The sequence below is a fragment of the Balaenoptera acutorostrata genome, chromosome 2, assembly GCF_949987535.1.
Source record: "Balaenoptera acutorostrata chromosome 2, mBalAcu1.1, whole genome shotgun sequence".
Lineage (NCBI taxonomy): Eukaryota > Metazoa > Chordata > Mammalia > Artiodactyla > Balaenopteridae > Balaenoptera > Balaenoptera acutorostrata.
In genome coordinates this window covers 35,675,150-35,701,416 of record NC_080065.1, presented here as the reverse complement: position 1 = coordinate 35,701,416, position 26,267 = coordinate 35,675,150, and the positions used below count along the sequence as shown (strand labels likewise).

The 26,267-nt window shown below is 39.2% G+C and overlaps 2 protein-coding genes across 4 annotated transcripts in view; both read left to right on the top strand.

Annotated features, from left to right (window-relative positions):
- FYB1 (FYN binding protein 1) overlaps positions 1 to 26,267 on the top strand; it is a 170,837-nt gene that overhangs the window by 4,254 nt on the left and 140,316 nt on the right. The window lies entirely within an intron of this gene.
- On the top strand, positions 22,142 to 23,983 carry LOC102998860 (X-ray repair cross-complementing protein 6-like). The gene is given in 4 exon segments (XM_057539906.1): positions 22,142 to 22,254; positions 22,256 to 22,982; positions 22,985 to 23,952; positions 23,954 to 23,983. Coding segments are annotated over 4 exon segments (1,830 nt in total). The 5' UTR covers positions 22,142 to 22,149.

Here is a 26,267-nt window from a genome sequence, read left to right as displayed (position 1 = left end):
TCAGATCCAGGATTCTTAGAAAAGATCTTGACCTTAATTACGATATCCTCTTCAAAAATAAATGAGGGCGGGCTTCCCTGGTGGTGCAGTGGTTGAGAATCTGCCTGCCAATGCAGGGGACACGGGTTCGAGCCCTGGTCTGGGAAGATCCCACATGCCGTGGAGCGGCTGGGCCCGTGAGCCACAGCTACTGAGCCTGCGCGTCTGGAGCCTGTGCTCCGCAACAAGAAAGGCCGCGATAGTGAGAGGCCCGCGCATCGCAATGAAGAGTGGCCCCCGCTTGCCACAACTAGAGAAAGCCCTCACACAGAAACGAAGACCCAACACAGCCATAAATAAATAAATAAATAAATAAACAAACAAACAAACCCAAAAAGTTTTTAAAAAAATAAATAAATAAATGAGGGCACTGTGGTTGACAGGGTTATTTGCATTTTCTTAGGGAAAAATAGATGATAATAGAAGAAAAAAAGAGAGAGGTTTAATTGGATAGTGTGTGTTTGGTGTTACATATAATGTTTTCTTAAGAGATGACCATCTTATTACAAAAGTAACGCATATTATTAAAGAAAATTTCTTAGAAATATAGATATGAAGAAATGACACAATACTTATTTTCTTTTTTCTTTTTTTTTTAAAGTACTCGAACTGTGATTTTTCTTTTAATTTATTTTTATTTATTTATTTTTGGCTGTGCTGGGTCTTCATTTCTGTGCGAGGGCCTTCTCTAGTTGCGGCAAGCGGGGGCCACTCTTCACCACGGTGCGCGGGCCCCCCACTATTTTGGCCTCTCTTCTTGCGGAGCACAGGCTCCAGATGCACAGGCTCAGTAGTTGTGGCCCACGGGCCCAGTTGCTCCACGGCATGTGGGATCCTCCCAGACCAGGGCTCGAACCCGTGTCCCCTGCATTGGCAGGCAGATTCTCAACCACTGCGCGGCCAGGGAAGCCCCACAATACTTATTTTCTATAGTTCTATCACTTAGGGGGCAATCATTGTTAAATTAATACTGATCCCTTTAGAATTTTGTCATTTAAAACTATACCTTATAAATATAATTTTCTATAAGTACTATCATACTTTATTTCCTTACTTGGTTTTTTTTTTTTTGAAATTCACGTTCTTTTATTTATTTATTTATTTATTTATTTATTTATTTATTTATGACTGTGTTGGGTCTTCGTTTCTGTGCGAGGGCTTTCTCTAGTTGCGGCAAGCGGGGTCCACTCTTCATCGCGGTGCGCGGGCCTCTCACCATCGCGGCCTCTCTTGTTGCGGAGCACAGGCTCCAGACGCGCAGGCTCAGTAGTTGTGGCTCACGGGCCCAGTTGCTCCGCGGCATGTGGGATCCTCCCAGACCAGGGCTCGAACCCGTGTCCCCTGCATTGGCAGGCAGATTCTCAACCACTGCGCCACCAGGGAAGCCCTCCTTACTTGGTTTTTAATTTAAAATATCTTGAATAATATCTGAGTTATGATAGTATTTTTAATAATGAATCATTTTTAATGACTGCATTGTATTCCATAATTTATTTTAGTTCCATATAGCTGGACATTTAGATTGTTTCTTATTTTATTTTTCTTTCTTTATGGTAATACAGACAAGACTGTCATAAGCATTCTTTTATATACATTGCCTGATAATTTTCCATTGTCAGAACTACTAGAAGAATAGGTAGGTGAAAGAACATATATTTAAACTTTGAACACAGTTACCCTCTTGCTAAACAATATATTTTAAGTTTACCTACTATATAATGGCATGGCAAATGAATTTCCCAGTGGCAGTTATGGTATATACATGCCTATCTTTGTAGCATATCAAGGGTATACTTAAAGAAGAAGTAGATTTCCTTTAATATCTCTCTCCCTAACATTGCCTCTGACATTCTACGACAAGTTACAGAAAGGCACATAGCATATTACAAGAAGGAAAAAACTTTCTACTTTTTCTCCTTGAAAGACATCATAGATCAGTCAAAAGGCCACATTCCTGGCTTCTTTTTTGGGGGGAGGGGGGCTGCATCGGGTCTTCGTTGTGGCGCATGGGCTCTTTGTTGCAGCCCGCAGGCTTCCCTCTAGTTGTGGCGCACGGGCTCCTTGGCTTGCGGCAGAGGCAGAGAAGTTTATCAACTTTTTCTTCCAGTTCACTAAGTTTTTCTTCATCTGTGTCTAGGATGACCAATTGTCTCAGTTTGCCCAGCACTTTCCCAGTTTTAGCACTAACGTCTCATGCCCTAGAAACTTCTCAGTCCCAGACAGACCAGGATAGTTGCTCACCCTATCTGTGTCCAATCCATATTTTATCCCATATATTGAATTTATGTTTCAATGGTTAAGTTTTTATCTCCAGTTTTTAAAATTGGTTGTTTTTGATAATCACCTGTTTTTGCCTAATGTCTGCCCATTTTTGTTTCAAATATTCTTATGCTCTCCTATAGGTATTATTCATTTTTTTTCTTTTTGCTTTTTTCATTTTTTTTCTTGATGTATCCTAAATTCTTAAGGTCACTTTCAGATTGTTCTATTATTTTAATTTAATTTGAGGTAAACCCATCTTTCAATTGTTGATTTCATTGTGTTTTTATTTCTTATTAATAGTCTCCTTTCTGTAGTTTGGAATTGTGTGGTAGACCCATTAGAGAAGGTTTTTTGGTTGATTGCTTAGTTTTCGCTTTCTATCTGCCATCTCTAATATTGTGCTTACCTCTACTACTTCTTTCTGAGGTTCCTCCAACCCAGAACCAGGTCTATATTGACAGCTGATACAGGCCCACAATAATTTTGCACATTTAGTATATTCATTACTAAGTCAACTGGCATCTTGGCCCAGATCCTGGTTCTAGCCCAGCATTTCTCAACTTCAGCACTTTTCTGCATTGTAGGATGTTTTGCAGAATCTCTGGTCCCAACCCACTAGACCCAGTAGCACCCTTGTCCCCCTCATTGTGACAACACAAAGCATTTCCAGATATTACAAAATGTGCTCCCCCCCTCCCCTTGCCATGTTCTCATCCTCAGTTGAGAACTGCTGGTCTATCCCCAGGCAATTCTTAGCACTGATCATTTGGTCTCCTTTCATGGTGCTAAGGATGGGAAAAAAGCATATCTGTCCTTGCCCTTGGTTTCAAAGAGTGACTGTAGCTCAGGTTCTCAGGTTACCTATAGGAGCTGAATTAATAAATACTTCTGTACCCTAAACCAACAGCCTGACTTGCCAGCCCTCTAGTCTTCCAGTCTCACTCACTGTTTTATGTTTCTTTTCTGTTTCTGACATAGAAACGTGCATTTCTTTTTGAGTGTAGCTATCGTTAAATTTTCTCATTTCGTATTCTATCATTGACAGGTGATTAGGTCAGTGAGAGAGTCACAAATTTTAGTTTACTGAAGAAGTTAATTCCTCTTCTATCTTTTCCCTCACTTCCCTTTAGCTTCATATTTTTCCTTTTTCTTTTCTTCTCTCATCCTCAGTCAGTGTTATTGGGTAAATCAACAAAGTAGAGGAAATATGTCAGCATCAGGGCTGATGAGATACTAGAATTAGTCCAGTTTCCTCCAGGTCTCTATTACCCACCTTTATCCCTATCCCAGCTTATTAAGACAGTAGTTTTCAAAGTGTGGTCACTAAACCAGCAGCATCAACATCATTGAACTGAGAACTTAATGGAAATCCTTGGGCTCCACCCAAGACTGAGTAAGTTCCGGGAGTCGGACCCAGCCGCTTGTGTATTAACGTGCTCTCCGGGGGATTCTGATGCATGCTCAAGTTTGAGATCCCCTGTACGACTTAGCTAGAAGTTTGGATCAGTGGCTCTCAATCTGGCAGCACATTGGAATCGGCTGTTTAACTTTAAAATACACTGTTGCATAAGCCCCACCCCAGAGATACTGATTCAGGCTGGCCTGGGTGGGGCTCAGGTATTTTTTTTTCCTTAAGTTCCCTAAATGATTCAAACATCCAAAGTTTGCTTTAGTTATTTATTTACTGCTTAACCCATTTTGATGATCACTTATGCCAAGCCTTACCCAGTGTTTCGGGAACTCTAAGTGGAAACTGGTAAACTTCTAGTGAATAGAGTTTAAAGTGAGTCTGGTCTGGAGTTGGACTTCCTTATTTGAATCTCAGTGCTGCCCATTTTCAGCTATGTGACTTTGATCAATTTACCCTCTCTGTGCCTTGGTTTCCCTATGTGTAAAAAATGAATAACTATACCTACTACCTACTAAGGTTGTTATGAGGCTTATTTAGGTTTACAAATGAACGTCTTCAGAATAATGCCTGTTGCATAGCAAAAGCTATACAAAATTTTTCTAAAATATTTATTTATTTTATAAGTAAAATATGCAAAGAACTTGCAAAACAAAAATAAGTGTTCCCAGTCAAAATAAGTGTTTTGAGAATGGGAATTTTAAAAGCATTTAAAGAATTTTTCTCTTTTTTTTCATATTGGGACCTTTTGCTTTATATGACTCACTTTTTCCTCAAAGTGCTATATGCTCTTTTAAATATTAATTCAATAAAAAATAACTTTTTTAATTAAAATGTTCGGAATTTTACTATATGTCTTTTAAAACCAGCCAGTGGGATTGTAAAACCACAGCTCAGAATCACTGGTCTGTAGTCATATTTGAGCTACAAAAACTGATAAGCCAACAATAAATTCAATCCTTATGTAAATTCTGGTAGAAATCAAAAGAAGTGGAGTTGAAATAAACATCTGCTGAATTTGATCTATGACAGACATTAAGTTGAAAGAATTCATGTGAAATCTTGTAAAAACCCTTTAATAGATAGACATTTAGGAGGTTTAACTTACATTAATACATTTTGATTTGTCCATGTATGGGCATAGTCCAAAAGAACTACTGGCAATTTTATTCATTATAACTTTGGAAGAAAAGGAGTTCAGTTTACTTTATCACAAGACAACATTCACCCAAAAGAAACTAATTTTATCACATGTACCCACAACTGCATGAGACAGCATTTCAGGCCTGGGTGGAATTTTTTTTTAATAGCAGAACTAGCTATACCAACACAGTAGAGCTGAGATACACACTGTTTAAATTAGTTTCCTGGTGGGGGGGAGGGGGGGGCGGGGGAGAAGGGGGGTTGGGGGAGGGGGGAGTTTCCAAACTATCTCTTGTTAATTATCAAGCATACAAAGAAAAGACTGTGAGGGTGGAATTGTTGTAACTTCTGATTTCTAAGCAACGTCCACCTGTAGCTACTGCACATGTGAAAAGTATCAATAGATGGTTTCAGTTCTCAATAGATGTAAAAGTTAGCCAACCTGAGCAAACACTGATTGAATTTGATAAGCAGGGCCAGGAGAGAGGGAGGAAGTTCCAGAAAGTAGGCCAAATAACCACGTCTGGGTGGCTAATGGGCATGAAAAACCAGACATAGTTTCTATACATCTTGACCCTTCTACATCCCATTTTTCTCACCGTTCTTCCCCACTTCCACACGGTAACGCCTTCTACTGAATTTGCAACCCACACAGACCAAGACAAAAAAATAAAATATATGCAGGCACATTTCAGAGAAATGATGCTACATCTACCCTTTGATCAGTGAGAAAACTGGTTTCCCTCTTCTTTGGGTTCATTACAGACAGGTAGTCAATCCACCAGAGGTGGGGGAATATTGCCTTCTTGGGCAAGCAACGTGCAAAAACTAGACATATATCACATCATTGCATTTATAATATCTGTGCTACTGTTTGCACCATTAAGGTCTGTGTTTAACTGAGAGGCTATAAGTACTGCATCCATAAATACTTCTAATTAAAGAAAGATTCTACTTAACAGTGTACTCTTTCAGTTATTCTAACAAATACGTGCCTTTAAGTGGTGTCCTAGACCCGCAGAGGAGACAAAAAGGGAACTGTGGTTAAAATGCCGGGCCCTTGGAACCATAGGCTGAGGCTGGAAGCCTTGCCCAGTGTTAATTCTGTTTTCTCAACTCCCTGGGTCATTCTGCTGCTCCTTGTCGCCTCCCCACACGGAGGCGGGTCAGTCTTCGTTATCAGATCCACTGGATTATTTTACAGGAGACACCCACTTTTTATACTACCTGTTTAGTTCCTGGAAAGGTTGGAGTTGCTGACCCCAGAGCAGATAGTTTCCCTTTCTGGCTTTGATATCCTATGAGTTGAATAAATTACATAGGTCTGGATATATAGAAACAGTTAGGGTAAAGTTTGGCAAACTGCCTTCTGGGTTGGCAGCTGATTTGGGCCATGTTTGGATTGGAAGCTGTGTCTAGATATGGGAAATGAGATCAGATTTCATTGCATAACAGCCGGCTGGAAGGTTCTGGACTAGTGTATGTGTGCAGAGGGAATTGGTGGGTGGATAAAATTTAGTATCAAACAGGGTATAGATGTCTGCAACTCACTTTGAAATGCATCAAAAAACAAAGATGGATAAATGAATAGATATAAAGCAACAGCAAGAATAGCAAAATGCAAACAATTGTAGAATCTGGGGAGGGGGGGATGTATTTTGGCATTCACTTTCAATTCCAATTTCAACTTTAGATATGCTTGCAATTTTTCATAATAAGTTTAAGGTCAAAAAACTTTCATAATAAAAAGTTTAAGGTCAAAAAACTGGGCAAACGGAGCTGGGTATTTTAGTACAATACTCCATTTTTTATATTCTTAATCAGTGCATTTATTTATACAGCTTCCATTTATCCACTGAGATATCAGCAAAAAATGTTTTTTCCTCTAAAAGTATGTAGCTTTATTGTTTCCCCCTCTTATAAAAGTGAGATGCATGATGATGATAATGAATACTTTCCAAAAATATAGGAAAATGTAGAGAAAGTAAAAATTTCACTCTCTGAAAAAAAAACGCAGTTAACATTTTAGTAATTATTTTTCTAGACATATCATTACAGAGAGTTTAAGATCTTCCATATGTGCCTCTTGTAGCTATACTTGTGCTACTTCTCCACTTTCTGCTCTGCCCAACCAGCTCTGACCCTTCCTTTAATTCATGACTCCCATTTTCTTCCTTTGAGAAACCTTCCACCTTTCACTCTTACCCCACTCTTAATCCCCCTTGACTTGCCATGCCTTCAGCACTTCTCTTGTCAATTCCTTGAAATTCTCATCAAGCACCTCTAATATTCAAATGCATTTTCTCCCCAGTTATTTTGCATCCTACCATGCTATCTTGCATACCTTAAGCTGCCAATACATGTTTGCTGTCAGACTCACAATTTTACATGAGCCTAATCTGATTAAAGCAACTATCTTCCTGATTTAATTAGTAACTACATAGTTTAAAACAAAATTCTCACTTGAGACAGAAATGAGGATATCTGTGCCAATCCATTTCTGCTAAATCATGGGAAACACAGAGATTATAACACATAGAATTCTTATTTCAGAAAATGTAAGCCAACCTCTCAGCTCATGCAGTTTTATCTTAGATTTTGTCATTGACATTTCCCAAGGGTTCATAATGAGTAATTGGTATAGTCTCTGCAGAGAAGGGAAGGTTCAGACTCCCTAGATGGGTATTCGCAGTTTTTATGGACATTTTTATTTCATGGATTTGATTCTTTAAGAGCAAAAAGAAATATTCTTTACTCATATTTGAGAATTATCTTTAATAAATCTACTTCAAGGAGTTTCTATGAGTTCACTTTTTTGCACTGTAAATTTTTAAGTGGTTTCCTGATTTTATAGAAGCATCTTACTTATTCCTATGAAAAACTTTCAGGGAATCTCAAATAATAGATTAATAGGCTGAATAATCTTGGCAATAAAAGTGTACGTTTCTTTAGGACTAGAAAAATGGATTGTTTCTATCTTCCTCCTTCTAGTATAGCACTGTCCCGAGCTATATCAAGGTTTGAATCACTTTTCAAATTTTGTACTAAGGAAATAGGAAATATAGTAACAATAGCTAACATCTTACTAAGTGCTTCCTATATGCCAGACACTGTGTTGTGTTTTAAAAATATCAGGTCATTAAATTCTTACAACTCTGGGAGATATACTACTTTTACTCCATCTTGTGGATCTGGAAACCAAAGGAAGCTAAACCATTCGCAACCAGCAAGTAAGTGGTAGAACTAAAATCCAAACCCAGACTGGCTCCGGAGCCTCTGCCTAAACCATTTCACCTGGCTGACTCTCTAGGCTACAAAGAAATGGCACTAGAATAGCCTAGAGGTAGGGCATGATGGGAACTTACTGTTTTGTTTCATAAAGTTAGAATGAGTCTATCCTTCTCTAGGTGGCTGTTAGTAGGTTAGTATCAGATTACTAGTTAACTGTACTAAATTGTTGCTATGAGCCTTTTTCTTAAGACATATGCTTTGACGTTTTCTAAAAAAATCAGAATGAATTTATGTTGGTTGACTTCTGTTTCCTTGCCTCTTCTCCTGTGCACAATGGATTTTTTTTTTCTTTTTGTGTCTGTTATGCAAAATAAAGGAAATTTGAAAAGAGAAATAATCCAGTCATAACTATTTTCCTCATATCATATGACCATTCATTATCTACAAGTAAATATATATTTTTTTTTACATAATTGTCATAGCATTTTTTCACTTAAGGGTAATTCGTGAACATTCTTCCATGTTGTTACATGTTGCTCATAGTTCTTTTAATGATTGCAACACATTCCATGATGTTAAGATATCATAATTTACTTAGATATTTTGGTTACAGCCAGGATTTTTCCAATTAGAAAAATTGCAATAAACATTTTCATGCATATAACTGATAGTTGTTTTCTGAATTTGGATGATTTTCTTAAAGTCCTAAAGGTAATCAAAAAATAAATAAATAAATTTGTTAGTACTGTATGGGTATATACACTGACAGAATAGGATTTTTAATTTTTTCAGGTTAATTACTTAATAAATAAGACAATATTAAAGAACCATTTTAAATAAATTTTCTTCAATTACTATTGAACACTTTCAGTTACATTAGGTTAATATTTCCTCTCACACAGGATTTATGGGTGTACGAGGGGTGAGGGGCTATCTATTGACATTTAATGATATTCTCATATTTAAATTCTTAATTTAGAATACATTAAATTTTGATCCCATTGGTGCAAATTATTTATACATTTTGCTTTCCATTTATTTTATTGCTGTTGTCCATTGTTGCATGACAGGTTTTTCTCCTTTATGAGTTGGTCTTCTCTGCTGTAAATTCGTTAGAAGTCAACACGTTTTTGTGTAAATACTGTAATCCATACTCTGCTGATTTTCCTTTTAATTTTACAGTCTATTTGCAATTTATTTTGACTTACAGAAGTAATTCAATGTGAAGTTAAAATAATATCTATTTGCATATTCTGTTTCCCTATTTTTGTTATTTTTAGATTATCATATATTATGGCTCTCTTCTGAGCCATCTGTGTCTTATTTTTGTAGTGTCATACTGTTTCAATTATTATTGTATAATATATTCCGATATCTAATAGGGCTAATCTCCCTCATCCCTTCCATCATTACTCCTCTTTTTTCACAATATTCATTGATGTTTTCAACCATGTATTTTTCCAAGTAAAGTTTATAATTTTTAAGTTCTTCAAAAATTACAGTTGTGATTCTAATCATCACTCTTTCAGTATCAAAAGAAAAAATTTAAAAAACTAGTATACAGTATCCAGCTTTCCTTTTCAGTATAGCTCTGTATAAAGTTCAGTTTACTTTTCACACTTCGCACTTCAGAGATGTTCCCGCCTACTCAAGTAGCCCCACATAGTCTTAGGATGATTTTTCAGGTCAGGGCAGAGTCTGGCCAAAGAGTAGAGAGCAGCCCGTACAGAGAATAAAGTTATCCCTCAGTAAAACTCTAGTGCTAGTTAAAACTGTATTCCAGGGAATTCCCTCACAGTCCAGTGGCTAGGGCTCAGTGCTTCCACTGCAGGGGGCACGGGTTCCATCCCTGGTCAAGGAACTAAGATCCCACAAGCTGTGTGGTGAGGCCAAAAAAAAAAAAGAGAGAACAAAAAACTGTATTCCAGTCTAACCTAGTGAGCCAACTGGTCACTGGTGATGAAGAAGGTCCTTCTTTTATTTTTGTTGTTATTGTTATTGTTGTTGTGTTATTGTCATTCAACTTCACTTTTCCCTTGCTGTGGTTTAGTGAGGTAAAAGTCATTTAAAGTGTTCAGAAATGCGTGTTCCTTAGATCTTCATGCTCTACTAAAGCAATTCCTTCAGGAACAAATACCAATTCTTATTCTCTCACGAAATACTCTTGAAAACCACAAGCATGTTTTTGTCAGTTTTTCCATATTTTAAGACAAAATTTTAAACAGCAAATCATGCAAAGTTTGAGTGAGTTATATTCATCCACTAGGCATGTAAAATATTTTCCTAATATAAACCTCTTCGAGGTGGCTATAAATCATCATTTGAAACTCCTCCATTGAAGGGATGACTAATCCTTTGACCATTAAATTGTGAAATGGAGCACTCCCAAATCACATGATTCTATCTTAAAACTGTTATTATTTAGTTTTTTTTTTTCATTAAGGTGGATTCAAGATAAAACATTTATATATATCAAGCGTGGTTCTTACATAAAACTCAAGGGTTCCTTGTCTTAAGAAGTCCATTTTTGTTCTCACATACCCTAAAATCAGAAAACAGATCATTTTAAGAGGTTATCTAGCTGCTTTCTGACACTCAAAGCATGAAGCTCTCCCAAGAGGTTTGCACAGAGATCACCTCATGAAAGACCAGGCAAGATCTCACCTGCCCTTCCAGCCACAAAGAGAGTGATTGCTGGACCATATTAATGTACAAGGGCAGATTCAAAGGACCCTAACCTTCTCCTTGCTTTTAAGCAATCCTAATGCTTAAAACACACACACACACACAAAAACCAAGAATATGAAAAGTCATAGCTATCATTCCACTAATATATCTTATTTCCTTTTATGAAATCTATTCTGGAAAACATTCTAAAAATGACTCCTAATTGCCAAACATAATGGAATCCTCTTAATCTTCTCAATAGCACTTGAAAATCTTCCCTTGGTTTCTTTTTTTTTTTAATTTTATTTATTTATTTATTTATTTATTTATTTATTTATTTATGGCTGCATTGGGTCTTCGTTTCTGTGCGAGGGCTTTCTCTAGTTGTGGCAAGTGGGGGCCACTCTTCACCGCAGTGTGCGGGCCTCTCACTATCGCGGCCTCTCTTGTTGCGGAGCACAGGCTCCAGACGCGCAGGCTCAGCAATTGTGGCTCACGGGCCCAGCTTCTCCGCGGCATGCGGGATCTTCCCAGACCAGGGCTCGAACCCGTGTCCCCTGCATTGGCAGGCAGACTCCCAACCACTGCGCCACCAGGGAAGCCCTTCCCTTGATTTCCGCAATGCCATCCTTCCCTGGTTTTCCTCCCTGTGCCTGTAACAATTCCTTCTTGTTACCAAATGTCTTCCATTTTGGTAACACTCAAAGCACCATCATTTGCCTCCCTCTCCCTCTGCCCGCCCTCTCTGGGTATTTTCTGTCACTCTCAAGGCTTCAGCTACTACCCTCTGCTAATGACTCACATGTGTGGCATCTCAAATGCCACCTGACCCAAACTGAAGTCATCATCCCTTTCCAAATCCGTTCTTCCTGTATTGTGTAACTTGGTGCAGCCAAGATGGTACAACCACCGCCTACCCAGCCACCTGAGCCTTGTAGTTCTATGTCGTTTAATATCTCTCCATTGCCACCAGTGCCCCACCGCCTAACTTAAAAGCGCATACACATTCCCTTCTCTCCAGCCGTATTCAATAGGCTGCATTCAGAATTCAGGCCCTTATCCTCTTTGACTGGACTATTAACAATCTTGCATCTCACCCTCCTTAAATCCATCCTTATTCTGCTACTAGAATGGTCTTTCTAAAGCACACATCTAATTATGCAACTTTCTGGCTTCAAACCCTTCAGGGGGTTCCTAATAGCCTAGTGCAGGGGTCAGCAAACTGTGGTCTGTGGGCCGAATACAGCCCATTGTCAGTTTTTACAAATAAAATGTTATTGGAACACAGTCACACTTGTTCATTTATATATTGTCTGTGGTTGATCTCATGCTACAACAGTAGAGTTGTATAGTTTCAGCAAATATCATGTGGTTCCAAGAGCCAAAAATATTTACAATCTGGCCCTTTACAGAAAAGTTTGCTAATGCCTAGCCCAGTGGGTAAAGTCTGAACTCTGTGGTATGACATGTGAGACCTCCATCCTTTGGCTGCAACCTCTACCCACAGGCTTAGCTCTTGCCACACACCCTTTAAAACTGACCCTCTAGCAGTGCTTGTCTGCTTGCAGTTTCCCAGCCCTGAACAGTAGAAATTTCTGCGGTGATGGAGATGTTGTGTGCCTGCGCTGTCCAGTGCAATAGCCAGTAGCCACGTGTGCCTGTTGAGCGCTTAAAATGTGGCTAGGGAAACCAAAGAACTAAATGTTAAATTGTATTTTGCTGTAATCAACATAAGTTTAAGCAAAGCCACATGTGACTAGCGGCTACTACATTGGACAGTGTTATTCTAGACTGTGTCTCCAACCATATCTTTGTTCACTCTAACAGGAATATTTAAAATACTTAGAATACCCTGTCCATCTGGGAGACACATTGCAACAGTGAACTTAAGGTTCACCTCTTCTAAGGAGGCTTTTCTGACTCCTAAACCCTGGTCTCTTCACAAAGAACTGGGTATTTGTTCTGTGCCCTCACTGAGGCATCATATGACCAGGAAAACTTTTTTTTTTTGACTCTGATCTATCTCCCCCAACCAGAAGAGCAGTCCCCGAATGCAGATCCTGGCCCAACTTGTCTCTGTCTGCTTAAAAAGCCCCTAATCCAGTGGCCAGTTTGTGCCAGAAGCTTAATTAATATCGGTCAAATAGATAAATTCCACATTCAAACTTCTTTCTCAGCATGTCAGTCTCTTTTCTTCACTTATAGTTCTTTGACAGATGAAGAATGGCTGCTTGTGCAAGTGCTAAAATATCCTAGTAACCCCTCTCCCCTTCTCCCCCTCCCCCCCCCTCACCATGAGATGTTGACTTCTGTCTGGGAAAAATAACTGATAACAATCCCCTCAGCAACCTGATTTTGTTCACACATTTCAAAGTTCACTTTCATAATAGCATCGTTCAGACTTAGAGTCAGAAAGGCCACATTCTTCTAAAAGTAGTAATGAGGAATCCATGACCGTTCCGCCAACCTACTTGTTTGACCTCTATGACATGTGTTCATTCGGCCGTTTTTGAGAACACACTGGTTACTTGTGGCTTATGTGACCCCTTAGCTACTATAGTTAATTTGTTTGTTATTTAGTCGTAGCAACTTTTAACATTATCTAAACTAAGGATGACAGGAAACTCTAGAGTTTGAGTTTTCTACCGACATGAGCCCTGTGTGTTGAGTTGTGCACGTGACCCAACGACAAAAATCAACGGTCCGGAAGAGCCAAAAAATGTCAATACCAGTTCTGAGAATGTTGGAGAATGTAGCCCAGTCAGCTTTCAAAGTCAGCCAAGAATCTATAACTACACATGTTCTCAGCGTTCAAAGTATCAAAGCAAAGCTTCCACACACTTCCTTTTTGAGGTTCCAACTTAAATACTGACAATTTTAGGAACTCCTTTCTGCCTGTGTAGAATTAAGAATGCTTTAAGATAAATTACTTCAAAATGCTTTACGCTTTCTCAACGCTGACATGTTTTCAATTGTTGAGGTTTAAAATCAGATAATTTTAATCCATTTCAAGTGGTTTTCAAGGCTCTAATATCATATTTATACTCTAGTATTTTATCCCTGTAGGATCAGGAACGTAGAGAAAAAGGATAAAATGATGACTGATGAGGGTGCAGTTTGTTTATCAGATCGCTTCTGTTTTCATCCTCCTACCAAGTAGTCGGTGTTGCCCATACACACTCCTGGAGATCATCTGTCTCATGGATTGGCACAGTGGTTGTGAACAGCCTCCAGAGCCAGACAGTCTGTGTACAAATCCAAGTTCTACTCTTTGCTTCCTGCTTCCCCTTGGGCAAACTGCTTCACTTTCAGGGGCCCAGTTTCCCTCTCTGTAAAATGGGGGCAATGATAACCTCCACCCTGTGGGTGCCAGTGCATACCAAATGAGCCAATACTGCAGGAGCCTTTAGTACGGAGCCTACCACAGAATAGGCACTCGTGGAATGTTTGATATTTTATTTGTCTTACTTAAAATGCTTCAAACCTCAAATGCAAATGCTTTCACAACCTTGGTTTAAAATTAGAAAGCTTTTGATTCCCTTCAAAATGGTTTTGAGGGGTTCAAAATTCTTATTTAAAAAATCAATAGTGTACTTTCTAAACAATGCTCAGAAACAGCTGGGATTTCTTGGGGGATATGGAAGAAAGAACCAAGTATTATCAGTGAACTTGAATAGGAGGCTTTGAGTTTTAGAAAATGGATTATTGCAGAATGTTTCCACTCCTGACCCACCCAGAGAGTGGCTACAGCGTAGGGACCCCCTTAAATAAGAATACTCTTCCCGGGCTTCTGTGGTGGCACGGTGGTTGAGAACCTGCCTGCTAATGCAGGGGACACGGGTTCGAGCCCTGGTCTGGGGGGATCCCACATGCCGTGGAGCGGCTGGGCCCGTGAGCCACAACTCCTGAGCCTGCGCATCTGGAGCCTGTGCTCCGCAACAAGAGAGGCCACGATAGTGAGGGGCCCGCGCACCGCGATGAGGAGCGGCCCTCGCTTGCCGCAACTAGAGAAAGCCCTCGCACAGAGACGGAGACCCAACACAACCAAAAATAAATAAATTAATTAATTAATTAAAAAAAAAAAAAGAATACTTTTTCCCCTATTACACAGGAGCTACCAAAAAGGTTTGCTTTGACTTCTTCTAAGTTGCTAGACCAAATTCCCAAAGCCTCAGAAGAGGGAAAACAGGCTCTCTGAAAAAATACAGGAAAGTACACCCAGAGCTTAGTAAAGGAAATGTTGCCAATGGATCAAACTGTCAAATATATATAAGTACAAACTTTACTAAAAGCACAGTATGATCTTGGCATATACTAGATGCCCAACAAATGTTTGGCAAATGAAGTTTGCTAAAATTAGCCATGAAGATGTTTATTTCCCCCATGTAATATATTAAAAGATGGTGAAATGTCACAGTTGACACATAAAGAAAAATGCCTATAAGTATACTTCTAGGGTAAGAAATGTCCAATATAAATGACACTTTATAAAAGTGATATTTCATTTTTTTATTTGGGGAGTTTTACTTTTTAAATCATAGTTCTTACCATTTGGGTTACTAACCTGGAGACATGAACTCAGTTTATTGAGCTGAGCTAAAACTACAAATATTTATCCTTTTTACAACTAAAAATCTCGGAATAAGGACTTAAGGCAAATAGAATATTGGACTCCATTTGTAAATACAAACTAAAGATTTTATCATGTGTCAAAATTATGTGGGGATCAATTTTTCTTGCATATGCTATGTAATGATGGAAAATATTATCAGTTGTGCAGGGCCAAATAAAAATATGCAAAATAGAAAATCTTCTAAATATTTCAAAACCTAATATCTGGGAACTATAATCCATTAGACAGGAAAGTGACCATTTTTGAAAGGCATCTTTTTGGGGAGTATTTAAACTTTAAAACTTCCGTTGAGTGTGTAGCATTGTTGTATATTCACACGATTCTTTGTCGGTACTATTGTCATCATTATTCCCATTTTCAGATGAGGAAATTGAGACACAGAGAAGTAACTTGGCCAAGCTCCCACAGCTAATGTTGAAACCCAGGCCGTCTTGCTCCAAGGTCCAGGCTCTAAAGCTCTGTGTTATTCTGCCTTGAATGGGATGATGCTGTCTCCATCTTGCTCCTTTTCACATGACTGTCATATGACCATCTTTTCCCTTCAGTTCATATGGATCTATAGCACCCTTTTTTTTTTTTAAGATTTTTTTTTGATGTGGACCATTTTTAAAGTCTTTATTGAATTTGTTACAATATTGCTTCTGTTTCATGTTTTGGTTTTTGGGCCTCAAGGCATGTGGGATCTTAGCTCTCAGGCCAAGGATCGAACCCGCACCCCCTGCGTTGGAAGGCGAAGTCTTAACCACTGGACCACCAGGAAAGTCCCTATAGCTGGATAATATTCCCATATCTCAATTTACTACATGTTGTCTAAACTTTTCCCTATCTGTGGACTTTCAATTTTTATTTTTTCACTACTAAAGTCACTTTCAACTCTCAGAACAATTGCCTGTGTGACATAAGAGAGGAACCGTGTGAAAAGAGTGTGTGGACAGTATAACTTGGAGCTCTCCTGGGAGGAAATGATATCTTGTGTGATAGGAGTTCAGAAGGGTTAGGATATTGATGTGGAAAAATTACCTAATCATTTGTAGTTATCATTATGATAAAAATGAAATTGGCAGGCAATAGACCCAAGCTGATTTGTAATCATACAATTATGTTTATTATGTAATATATGCCCATGCATTTATTGGTTATCATACAAGGGAAAAGATAATTCTTACACTTGGGCTTTAAAAATTACAATTTCAGGGAATTCCCTGGAGGTCCAATGGTCAGGACTCTGTGCTTTCACTGCCAATGGCCCGGGTTCAATCCCTGGTCGGGGAACTAAGATCCCACAAGTCATGCAGCACAGCCAAAAGAAAAGAAAAGAAAAGAAAAAGAAAAAGAAATAAATAAAAATGACAGTTTCATGATTTAGGAGACACAGTGATGAACAACTTCAGTGATGAACTCTCTGAACCTCAGAAGTAGAACACTTCTGAGGTTAGGGTCTTTCTTAGCCCCAGGAGTTCCTTTCCATTTGCCTCTAAGCTTCATCCTCTAATTTAGGGTTTTCTCATTTTTATCCTCTGGGCCACCTGTTCACCCCAAACAGAGGTACACTGCTTTACTTTTTCTCTCTATATTAGGCATGGACAAAACAAAACAGAGGGGAAAAAAATCTTTTTCTTTATCCTTTGGCACACAGAGTTGCTGTGAAATTTCTTTTTTTTTTTTTCAGGTCTGTATTATTTATTTTTGCTCACTAGTCTTTTTTTATTATTAATTTTTATTGGAGTACAGTTGCTTTACAATGTTGTATTAGTTTCTACTGTACAGCAAAGTGAATCAGCTATATGTATATGTATATCCCCACTTTTTTTGGATTTCCTTCCCATTTAGGTCAGCACAGAGCATTGAGTAGAGTTCCCTGAGCTATACAGTAGGTTTTCATTAGTTATCTATTTTATACATAGTATCAATAGTGTATATATGTAAATCCCAATCTCCCAATTCATCCCACCCCCTCACTATCCCCCTTGGTATCCATATGTTTGTTCTCTACGTCTGCGTCTCTATTTCTAAAGAAGAAAGAATTCTTCTAGTAGAATTAAATGAAATGTCCACCTCCAAGTCTTACATGCAGTCTTCTTTGAAGAAGGAGCCTCTAGTAGCTACTAACTCTGCTTGCCAAGCTGTACAAAAGCCGGTCCCTCTTCATCCTGCTAGGCCATCCCAATACAGGAAGCCTCTTCTCTCAGGTGTCCCTAAATGCGACTCCCTGCTCTGCCGTCTCTTGTCTAAGGGGCTGTTGGGTCATGTGAGACCACAGTGAATTCTCAGCTAGAACTCATTCAAAAATTCACAGGACTAACCATCTAACTAACCGTCATCTTATTCTTGCTTCTTTCTCAGAGAAACCTGATAAATTATGTTCTCCATCTCCTCTACCTCACTCTCCCAAAGACACACACACACCCACACAAATATTGACAAATAATTACTAACAACTTGTTCAGTGCAGAGATTTATAGTTATTATGACTTATGTCTCATTTTGAGTTGGGAAAATATCCCTGTACAAAATGAAAGCACCCCCTCCCCCAATTCATGCACACACATACACTTTTTAAAAATGAATTTTTAAGAAATTAACTCTGGATTCCAGCATTTGACAGCTTTAAGAAAATTGTTGAAATAGACTGAAAAGAAAAACTCCGGGGCAACCTAGGAGACTTGGGATTATTTGAACCAGAGGGGGGAAAGAAAAACCAACTGTGAAGTGATTTAACAGTTTCTGGATTATGAAACAACATGTAAGAGTTCTGAAGGATCTCAGCAGCATACCCTCAGGATGACTGAAAAAGTGAGGGGTGGAGGGGTGGAAGGGTGGCTTACAGCCAAGAGGGAACATAATGCAAAATTCTTGGCCTGATAAAACTTCCTTTTGGGCTTTAATGTAAATTTACAGGAGAATTGTACTTTAAATAACAAATTCTCTGAACATGGTTATAAATAGGTGCCCTCCAGTAATTAAATGTAGCAGGAACAAATCAGATGAGCCAAAATGATAAGGCTCTTTTCCAAAGCACCTGCTTTTCAAATAAGGTAGGTTTCTCACTGGGAAGTTTTCCTCATCGTATGCCCCACTGTGAATGGCGCCCCCTAGGGTTGTGCAGAACACAATCCACTCACCATACCTGTTCCTTTGCCTGCACAGAGCCACCCCTAGAAATGAGAGAAAAAAGGAAATAAGGTGGAACCCCTCCCCAACTCCCAAGCTGGACCTCATTTCCCTTCCTTTTTACCACCTCTCTATCACTCTAGGTTTTGAGGAACAAGAGTAAAAGGGAAGTGGAAGAGAAGGAGGTGGAAATAAATGGGAAATTGGCGGGAATACACTGAGCTGAGAACAGGTAGCTCCAAAGCCCAGGAGTGGAACTGAAGCTCATGTCCCCTTCTACTTTGCCCATGTCCCCGAATCAAGTCTGGGACACCCTGGGGTGGTGACACTTCCTTGAGAGTAGCTCCACTTATGCCCAAGCCTCCATAAACAAGCTGGGTTGACCAACAAGACACATTGGCATGTGCAGAAATCTTCAGCGTTATCTAACACACAACAAGCCAGTTTTTACGTGTTAGAGGGCAAGTGGTTTGAAAGCCTACCTGTTGGAGGCAAGAAGTAAACAAAACTTAAAGCTCCATTCTGATAACCTTTCACCTTTCCTATGGGCTTAGTAAAACTTTCTCAACTGTGTTACTTCATTTTTGTTTGTTTAATTATCCTGGGGAAGCCACTAGACACACTTTCTGCTGATTTGATGGGGCCTGTTGAAGAAATTATGCACAGATACTTAGAGGGCTTGAGAGCTCCTTTTTCTCTCCCTGCACCCTGGTAAGAGTTCCGTGTCTGACTGGAGAGACTGCATTGTCTCATCCAGCTTTCTCCTCACACGATAGCTGCTCCTTATTGCCCCTTCCTCAGGAGGCAGGTAGACAGTCCCACAATAGTGATGCAAACAAATGGATCTTGGCTTAATTAAAAATTGTGATCTTTGTCAAGTTAAGAGTGACTTATTTAAGAGAGACCCAAAGAAAGAAATTAAAACTTTACCTAGCAAAGGGTAAAGCATTCTCTTTTTCTTTTCAGGCTTCCTTAAAACCTACACCCACAGTAATTTTATATACATATATAGTGTGTGTATGAGTGTGTGTGTTTATATATACACACAGAATATATATATGGAAAAACCCGAACGAACCTTTTGGCCAACCCAGTATATATTACAGTTCAGTGGCATCAAGTGCATTTGCATCATTGGGTACTTTCTTTATTTTTATCTTCTTAGATTAGGGCCAACGAATCATTCTGAATCTTGATTGTATCAGCCAATGTTTGAGCTAGTTCTCCCATATTTGTATGATTTGTAAATATCAGAATGCTTCCATATCTTTATCTATAATGAACATTAAAATAGTTAATAGAACAGACCTTAAGACAAAGGAGATAGAGCAGGCTGATAGCAAACCATTAACTCACACCCTATGAGTAGTGCTTTAACCAAATGTAGTTGACTGTATTCCATTATCAGTTAAGTGACATCAAGAACAATTGCAAATAATCTCTATCTCTAAGATATGTCTCATATTTGTTCTAATCTTGTTTTCCCAACGACCTATTCACACAACTATTTCACATGTGGAGCCCCTGAAATACCCAAAACAAAATTCTCTAAACTAGTTTCCTTCCCTACCTATGCCATTTCCATCCACACCTCCCCATCTTGTCTTGAAGAATGAAAGTGTTGTGGTCATTATAATTCTTTCTTCCCTTCTTTCCTTATATCCAGACTGGCATTAAGCACTTTAGTTCAGAATTTTTCATGTCCTCCACAGGAAATGACAATATGGGATTGGCTGGGTAAACCAAAAAAAGCTACTTGTGTCTGGAATTTATTGCCTGATGGTGGGTAAGGGGTCCCCCATAGCCCCCAAGGCCTTTGCGGATCAGTATCTCAACGGACCTGTAACACCTGGGCACACAGCTGGGAAGTTCAAATTTAGTCCATTCTTTCTTAAAATACCTCATATTTGCCCTTTTATTTCCATTTCTGCAGCTACCATCTTAGTCAAGGTCATTATCTCATACTCGGATTATTGTAACATCCACCTAACTGCTTTCCTTGCCTTTTCCCAAGTTTATCTTTTGTGGTGCCACTGATGAATCTACTTACCCACTGCTTTTGGAATGAGTCTACAATAGTATCCCATTACCAATGACAGTAAAACCTAAATTCTTTTGTCAAGATTTCAAAGAAAAGAAATTATTTAGGCCCATCTTAACTGTTAAACTTATCTCCTACTACTTCTTCCAACAATCTCTATTCAAGTTAAATTCACTTATTCACTGCTTATCACCAACAGAATCACATTTCTTATATTTGTTCTGCTTCCAGAAGATCCTGGTGGTAGTCGTTAGTAGCCATAACTACTTGGATGGTCTTGTAGTCTTGAGCACCTACTAGGTGTTAGGTCCTGTGCCAACCTTCACAGCAATCTTTACTGTTAGCTAATGTTATTCCGATTTTATAGATAAGAAAGTTGAAACCCAGGTTAAGTAACTTGGCCAAAAAGAAAAACTGATTTAAGTAATGAAGAGCTAAGACTTCAAATCTCAGCGTAACTTCAAACAACACACTCTTTCTACTGCCTTTGTCCAATGTAAGCTTAGCTTACTCTGAACTCAAAACATTTCTTTCCAAACTTCTCATTTGGCAATTAAAAATTTGCTATCATATGATAATCCTTTGATCATTCTTTCTTATTCTCTGATTCTTGCATTGTTATGTAGTCATCTGCATTTTTGTCTTCATCTGTCCAACTGTGCTGAGAACCTATGACTGCAAAACCTGGATCCCCTATAAGTCTTAGGTGTTGCTACGTCTCTAAGGATACGATATCTCAATTTCTGAATTTTTGCCAAAGCGTTATAGTTCCTTTGGCCCACGTGTGCTACATCACACTATCCCCAAGAAATTGAATTTACATTAATGGCCTTTATTTTCTGTCTTTGCCTTTACTCTTTTGCCGTTATTTAATAGCTTAATTTTTCAGTTCATAGATTATTATAATATCAAAAAGCCCCAATGCCTTCTTTAGCCTATGATAGTCCAGGCTGTCTGGCAGATTTTCCAAGAAAATTGGTCACTGTAAATGAGAGATCTAGTCCCATAAATCTTCTAGTGATTATTTCCAAATCTGTTCTTTTTTTTTTTTTTTAACAATTTTAAATGTTTATTCACCTGATAACAGACTTTGAAATACACAAAACAGGAAGCTGGAGGGAAATTCTGAAATCATTTATCTAGTCCAACTGCTTTCTTTCTTCTTCTTTTCTTCCTTCCTATTTCCCTCCCTCCCTCTCTCGCTTCCTTTCTTCTCTCCTTCCCTCCTCCCTTTTTATTTCATCCTCCTCTTTCTTCTTCTCCTTCTTTCACTAATGAAGAAACTGAGGCCAGAGGTGAAGTACACATCCAGTCAGAAGCAGAGGGGGGTCTACGACCCAGGCCCAGCCCTCCAACTTCTTATCTAGGACCCTTCCCTCCTCACTGCACTTTACTGAGCTTGAACAAACATTGTCTTGATACATTAACAACTCTTAAAGTGAAGGTTCCAAATCTGTTCTTAATTTCAGAGCAAAGTAAATAGTGAGTTAATCTCATTAACCCAGATTTGGGCCTTAATAACAATATGACTAATATAATTTAATGTAAAAGTATCTTTTAAAACCCCGTTACCTCTGCCCAAATTGATCTCTTCATTGCGCTCAAGCAACCAACATGTCAGGGTGGGAGTCTTATTACAAAAATCAGGGTGATGAGGAAGAAGAAGATCAAGAGGAGGGCCTTGAAGCAGGTGGAGATTATAAATATTCAGGAAGAGATAGATAGTTTGATTTTTTTGATTGATGCTTCCGAGGCCATGTTTGAAACTCAGGATGAAGATGAGTTGACTCCTTTTGACATGAGCATCCAGTGTATCCGGAGTGTATACACCAATAAGATCATAAGCAGTGATCGAGATCTCTTGGCAGTGGTGTTCTATGGTACCAACAAGGACAAAAATTCAGTGAATTTAAAAAATATTTACATCTTGCAGGAATTGGATAATCCAGGTGCTAAACGAGTGCTAGAGCTTGACCACTTTAAGGGGCAGGAGGAGAAGAAACATTTCCAAGACCTAGTTGGCCATGGATCTGACTACTCCCTAAGTGAAGTACTATGGGTCTGTGCCAACCTCTTTAGCGATGTCCAGTTCAAGATGAGCCATAAGAGGGTCATGCTTTTCACCAATGAAGATGACCCCCATGGCAACGACAGTGCCAAAGCCAGCCGGGCCAGGACCAAAGCTGGGGATCTCCATGACACAGGTATCTTCCTTGACTTGTTGCACCTAAAGAAACGTGGGGGCTTTGACATATCCTTGTTCTACAGAGATATTATCAGCATAGCAAAGGATGAGGACATAAGGGTTCACTTTGAGGAGTCGAGAAAGATCAAAGACCTGTTGAGGAAGGTTCGCACCAAGCAGACCAGGAAGCGCGTGCTCTACAGGTTGAAGCTTAAGCTCAACGAAGATGTAGCGCTTACTGTTGGCAATTATAATATGGTCCAGAGGCTCTCAAACCTTCTCCAGTGAGGCTTTATCGGGAAACAAATGAACCAGTGAAAACCAAGACCCGGACATTTAATGTAAATACAGGCAGTTTGCTTTTGCCTAGCGACACCAAGAGGTCCCAGACCTATGGGAGTCGTCAGATTGTATTAGAGAAAAAGGAAACAGAAGAGCTTAAACGGTTTGATGAACCAGGTTTGCTTCTCATCGGTTTCAAGACCTTGATAATGCTGAAGAAGCACCATTACCTGAGGCCCTCCCTGTTCGTGTACCCCGAGGAGTCCCTGATAAATGGGAGCTCAACCCTATTCAGTGCTCTACTCACCAAGTGTCTGGAGAAGGAGGTCATGGCAGTGTGCAGATACACACCCTGCCAGAATATCCCCCCTTGTTTTGTGGCCTTGATGCCACAGGAAGAGGAGCTGGATGACCAGAAAATTCAGGTGACTCCCCCAGGCTTCCAGCTCATCTTCTTGCCTTATGCTGATGACAAACGGAAGATGCCCTTTACTGAAAAAGTCATGGCAAACCCAGAGCAGGTAGACAAGATGAAGGCTATTGTTCAGAAGCTCCGCTTCAAGTACAGAAGTGACAGCTTTGAGAACCCAGTGTTGCAGCAGCACTTTAGGAACATGGAGGCCTTGGCTTTGGATTTGATGGAGGCTGAACAAGCCATGGATCTGACACTGCCCAAGGTTGAAGTAATGGACAAAAGACTGGGCTCCCTGGTGGATGAGCTTAAGGAACTTGTGTACCCACCAGATTACAATCCTGAGGAAAAAGTTCCCAAGCGAAAACAAGATGATGAAAGTTCTGGAAGCAGAAGGCCCAAGGTGGAGTTATCTGAAGAGGAGCTGAAGGCCCACGTCAGCAAGGGCACACTGGGTAAGCTCACTGTGCCCACACTGAAGGAAGCCTGCAGGGTGTACAGACTGAAGAGCGGGATGAAGCAGCAGGAGCTGCTGGAATGCTCTCACCAAGCACTTCCAGAAGGCCTGACCAGAGACCATACAGCCAGTTACCCTTCCACATTGTAGCCAAGCTGCCTGGTTTTGTTTTTATCAAGTTAAAACATGTTTCTCCTGAGCCAGGAAGAGTTGGCCTGACAGAAGCCAAGGACTTTGTTTATGAGACTTTCTGTTGCCATGGAGACAGCATTGCCATCTCACTGTGCTGTGCCTTACTCTACTGTCTGAATAAAGAGCCCTAACTTTGTACTATTAAAAAAAAAACAAAAGAAAACAACCCCTTACCTGCCTAGAATTCATGTTGCTAAGAGGTTTAGAAAACAAAGGTAGAGTGTGTGGCCCTGGTACTCTAGAATGAGGCTGTCCAATACTGTAGCCACTAGCTACATGTGGCTATTTAAATTTTTTTTAAATATTTATTTATTTATTTAATTTTTGGCTGTGTTGGGTCTTAGTTGCGGCACGCAGGATCTTCTGTTGCAGTGTGTGGGTTTAGTAGGTGCTGCGCACGGGCTTAGTTGCCCTGCAGCATGTGGGATCTTAGTTCCTCAACCAGATATCGAATCGCATCCTCTGCATTGGAAGGCAGATTCTTAAATCTGCCTAAATTTAAGGGACCACCAGGGAAGTCCCTAAATTTTAATTAATTAAAAGTAAATAGATCAAGTGGGGTTTATCCCAGAAATGCAAGGATTCTTCAATATAGGCAAATCAATCAATGTGATACACCATATTAACAAATTGAAGGAGAAAATCCATATGATCATCTCAATAGATGCAGAAAAAGCTTTTGACAAAATTCAACAGCCATTTATGATAAAAACCTTCCAGAAAGTAGGCATAGAGGGAACTTACCTCAACATAATAAAGGCCATATATGACAAACCCACAGCCAACATCGTTCTCAATGGTGAACAACTAAAACCATTTCCACTAAGATCAGGAACAACACAAGGTTGCCCACTCTCACCACTATTATTCAACGTAGTTTTGGAAGTTTTAGCCACAGCAATCAGAGAAGAAAAAGAAATAAAAAGAATCCAAATCAGAAAAGAAGAAGTAAAGCTGTCACTGTTTGCAGATGACATGATACTATACATAGAGAATCCTAAAGATGCTACTAGGAAACTACTAGAGCTAATCAATGAATTTGGTAAAGTAGCAGGATAAAAAATTAATGCACAGAAATCTCTTGCATTCCTATACACTAATGATGAAAAATCTGAAAGTGAAATTAAGGAAATGCTCCCATTTACCACTGCAACGAAAAGAATAAAATACCTAGGAATAAACCTAGCTAAGGAGACAAAAGACCTGTAGGCAGAAAACTATAAGACACTGATGAAAGAAATTAAAGATGATACAAACAGATGGAGAGATATACTATGTTCTTGGACTGGAAGAATCAACATTGTGAAAATGACTATACTACCCAAAGCAATCTACAGATTCAAAGCAATACCTATCAAACTATCAATGGCATTTTTCAAAGAACTAGAACAAAAAATTTCACAATTTGTATGGAAACACAAAAGACCCTGAATATCCAAAGCAATCTTGAGAAAGAAAAACAGAACTGGAGGAATCAGGCTCCTGGACTTCAGGCTATACTACAAAGCTACAGTAATCAAGACAATATGGTACTGGCACAAAAACAGAAATATAGATAAATGGAACAGGATAGAAAGCCCAGAGATAAACCCACGCACATATGGTCACCTTATTTTTGATAAAGGAGGCAAGAATGTACAATGGAGAAAAGACAGCCTCTTCAATAAGTGGTGCTAGGAAAACTGGACAGGTACATGTAAAAGAATGAAATTAGAACACTCCCTAACACCATACACAAAAATCAACTCAAAATGGATTAAAGACCTAAATGTAAGGCCAGACACTATAAAACTCTTAGAGGAAAACATAGGCAGAACACTCTATGACATAAATCACAGCAAGATCCTTTTTGACCCACCTCCTAGAGAAATGGAAATAAAAACAAAAATAAACAAATGGGACCTAATGAAACTTAAAAGCTTTTACACAGCAAAGGAAACCATAAACAAGACGAAAAGACAACCCTCAGAACGGGAGAAATTATTTGCAAATGAAGCAACTGACAAAGGATTAATCTCCAAAAATATACAAGCAGCTCATGCAGCTCAATATCAAGAAATCAAACAACCCAATCCAAAAATGGGCAGAAGACCTAAATACACATTTCTCCAAAGAAGATATATAGATTGCCAACAAACACATGAAAGAATGTTCAATATCACTAATCATTAGAGAAATGTAAATCAAAACTACAATGAGGTATC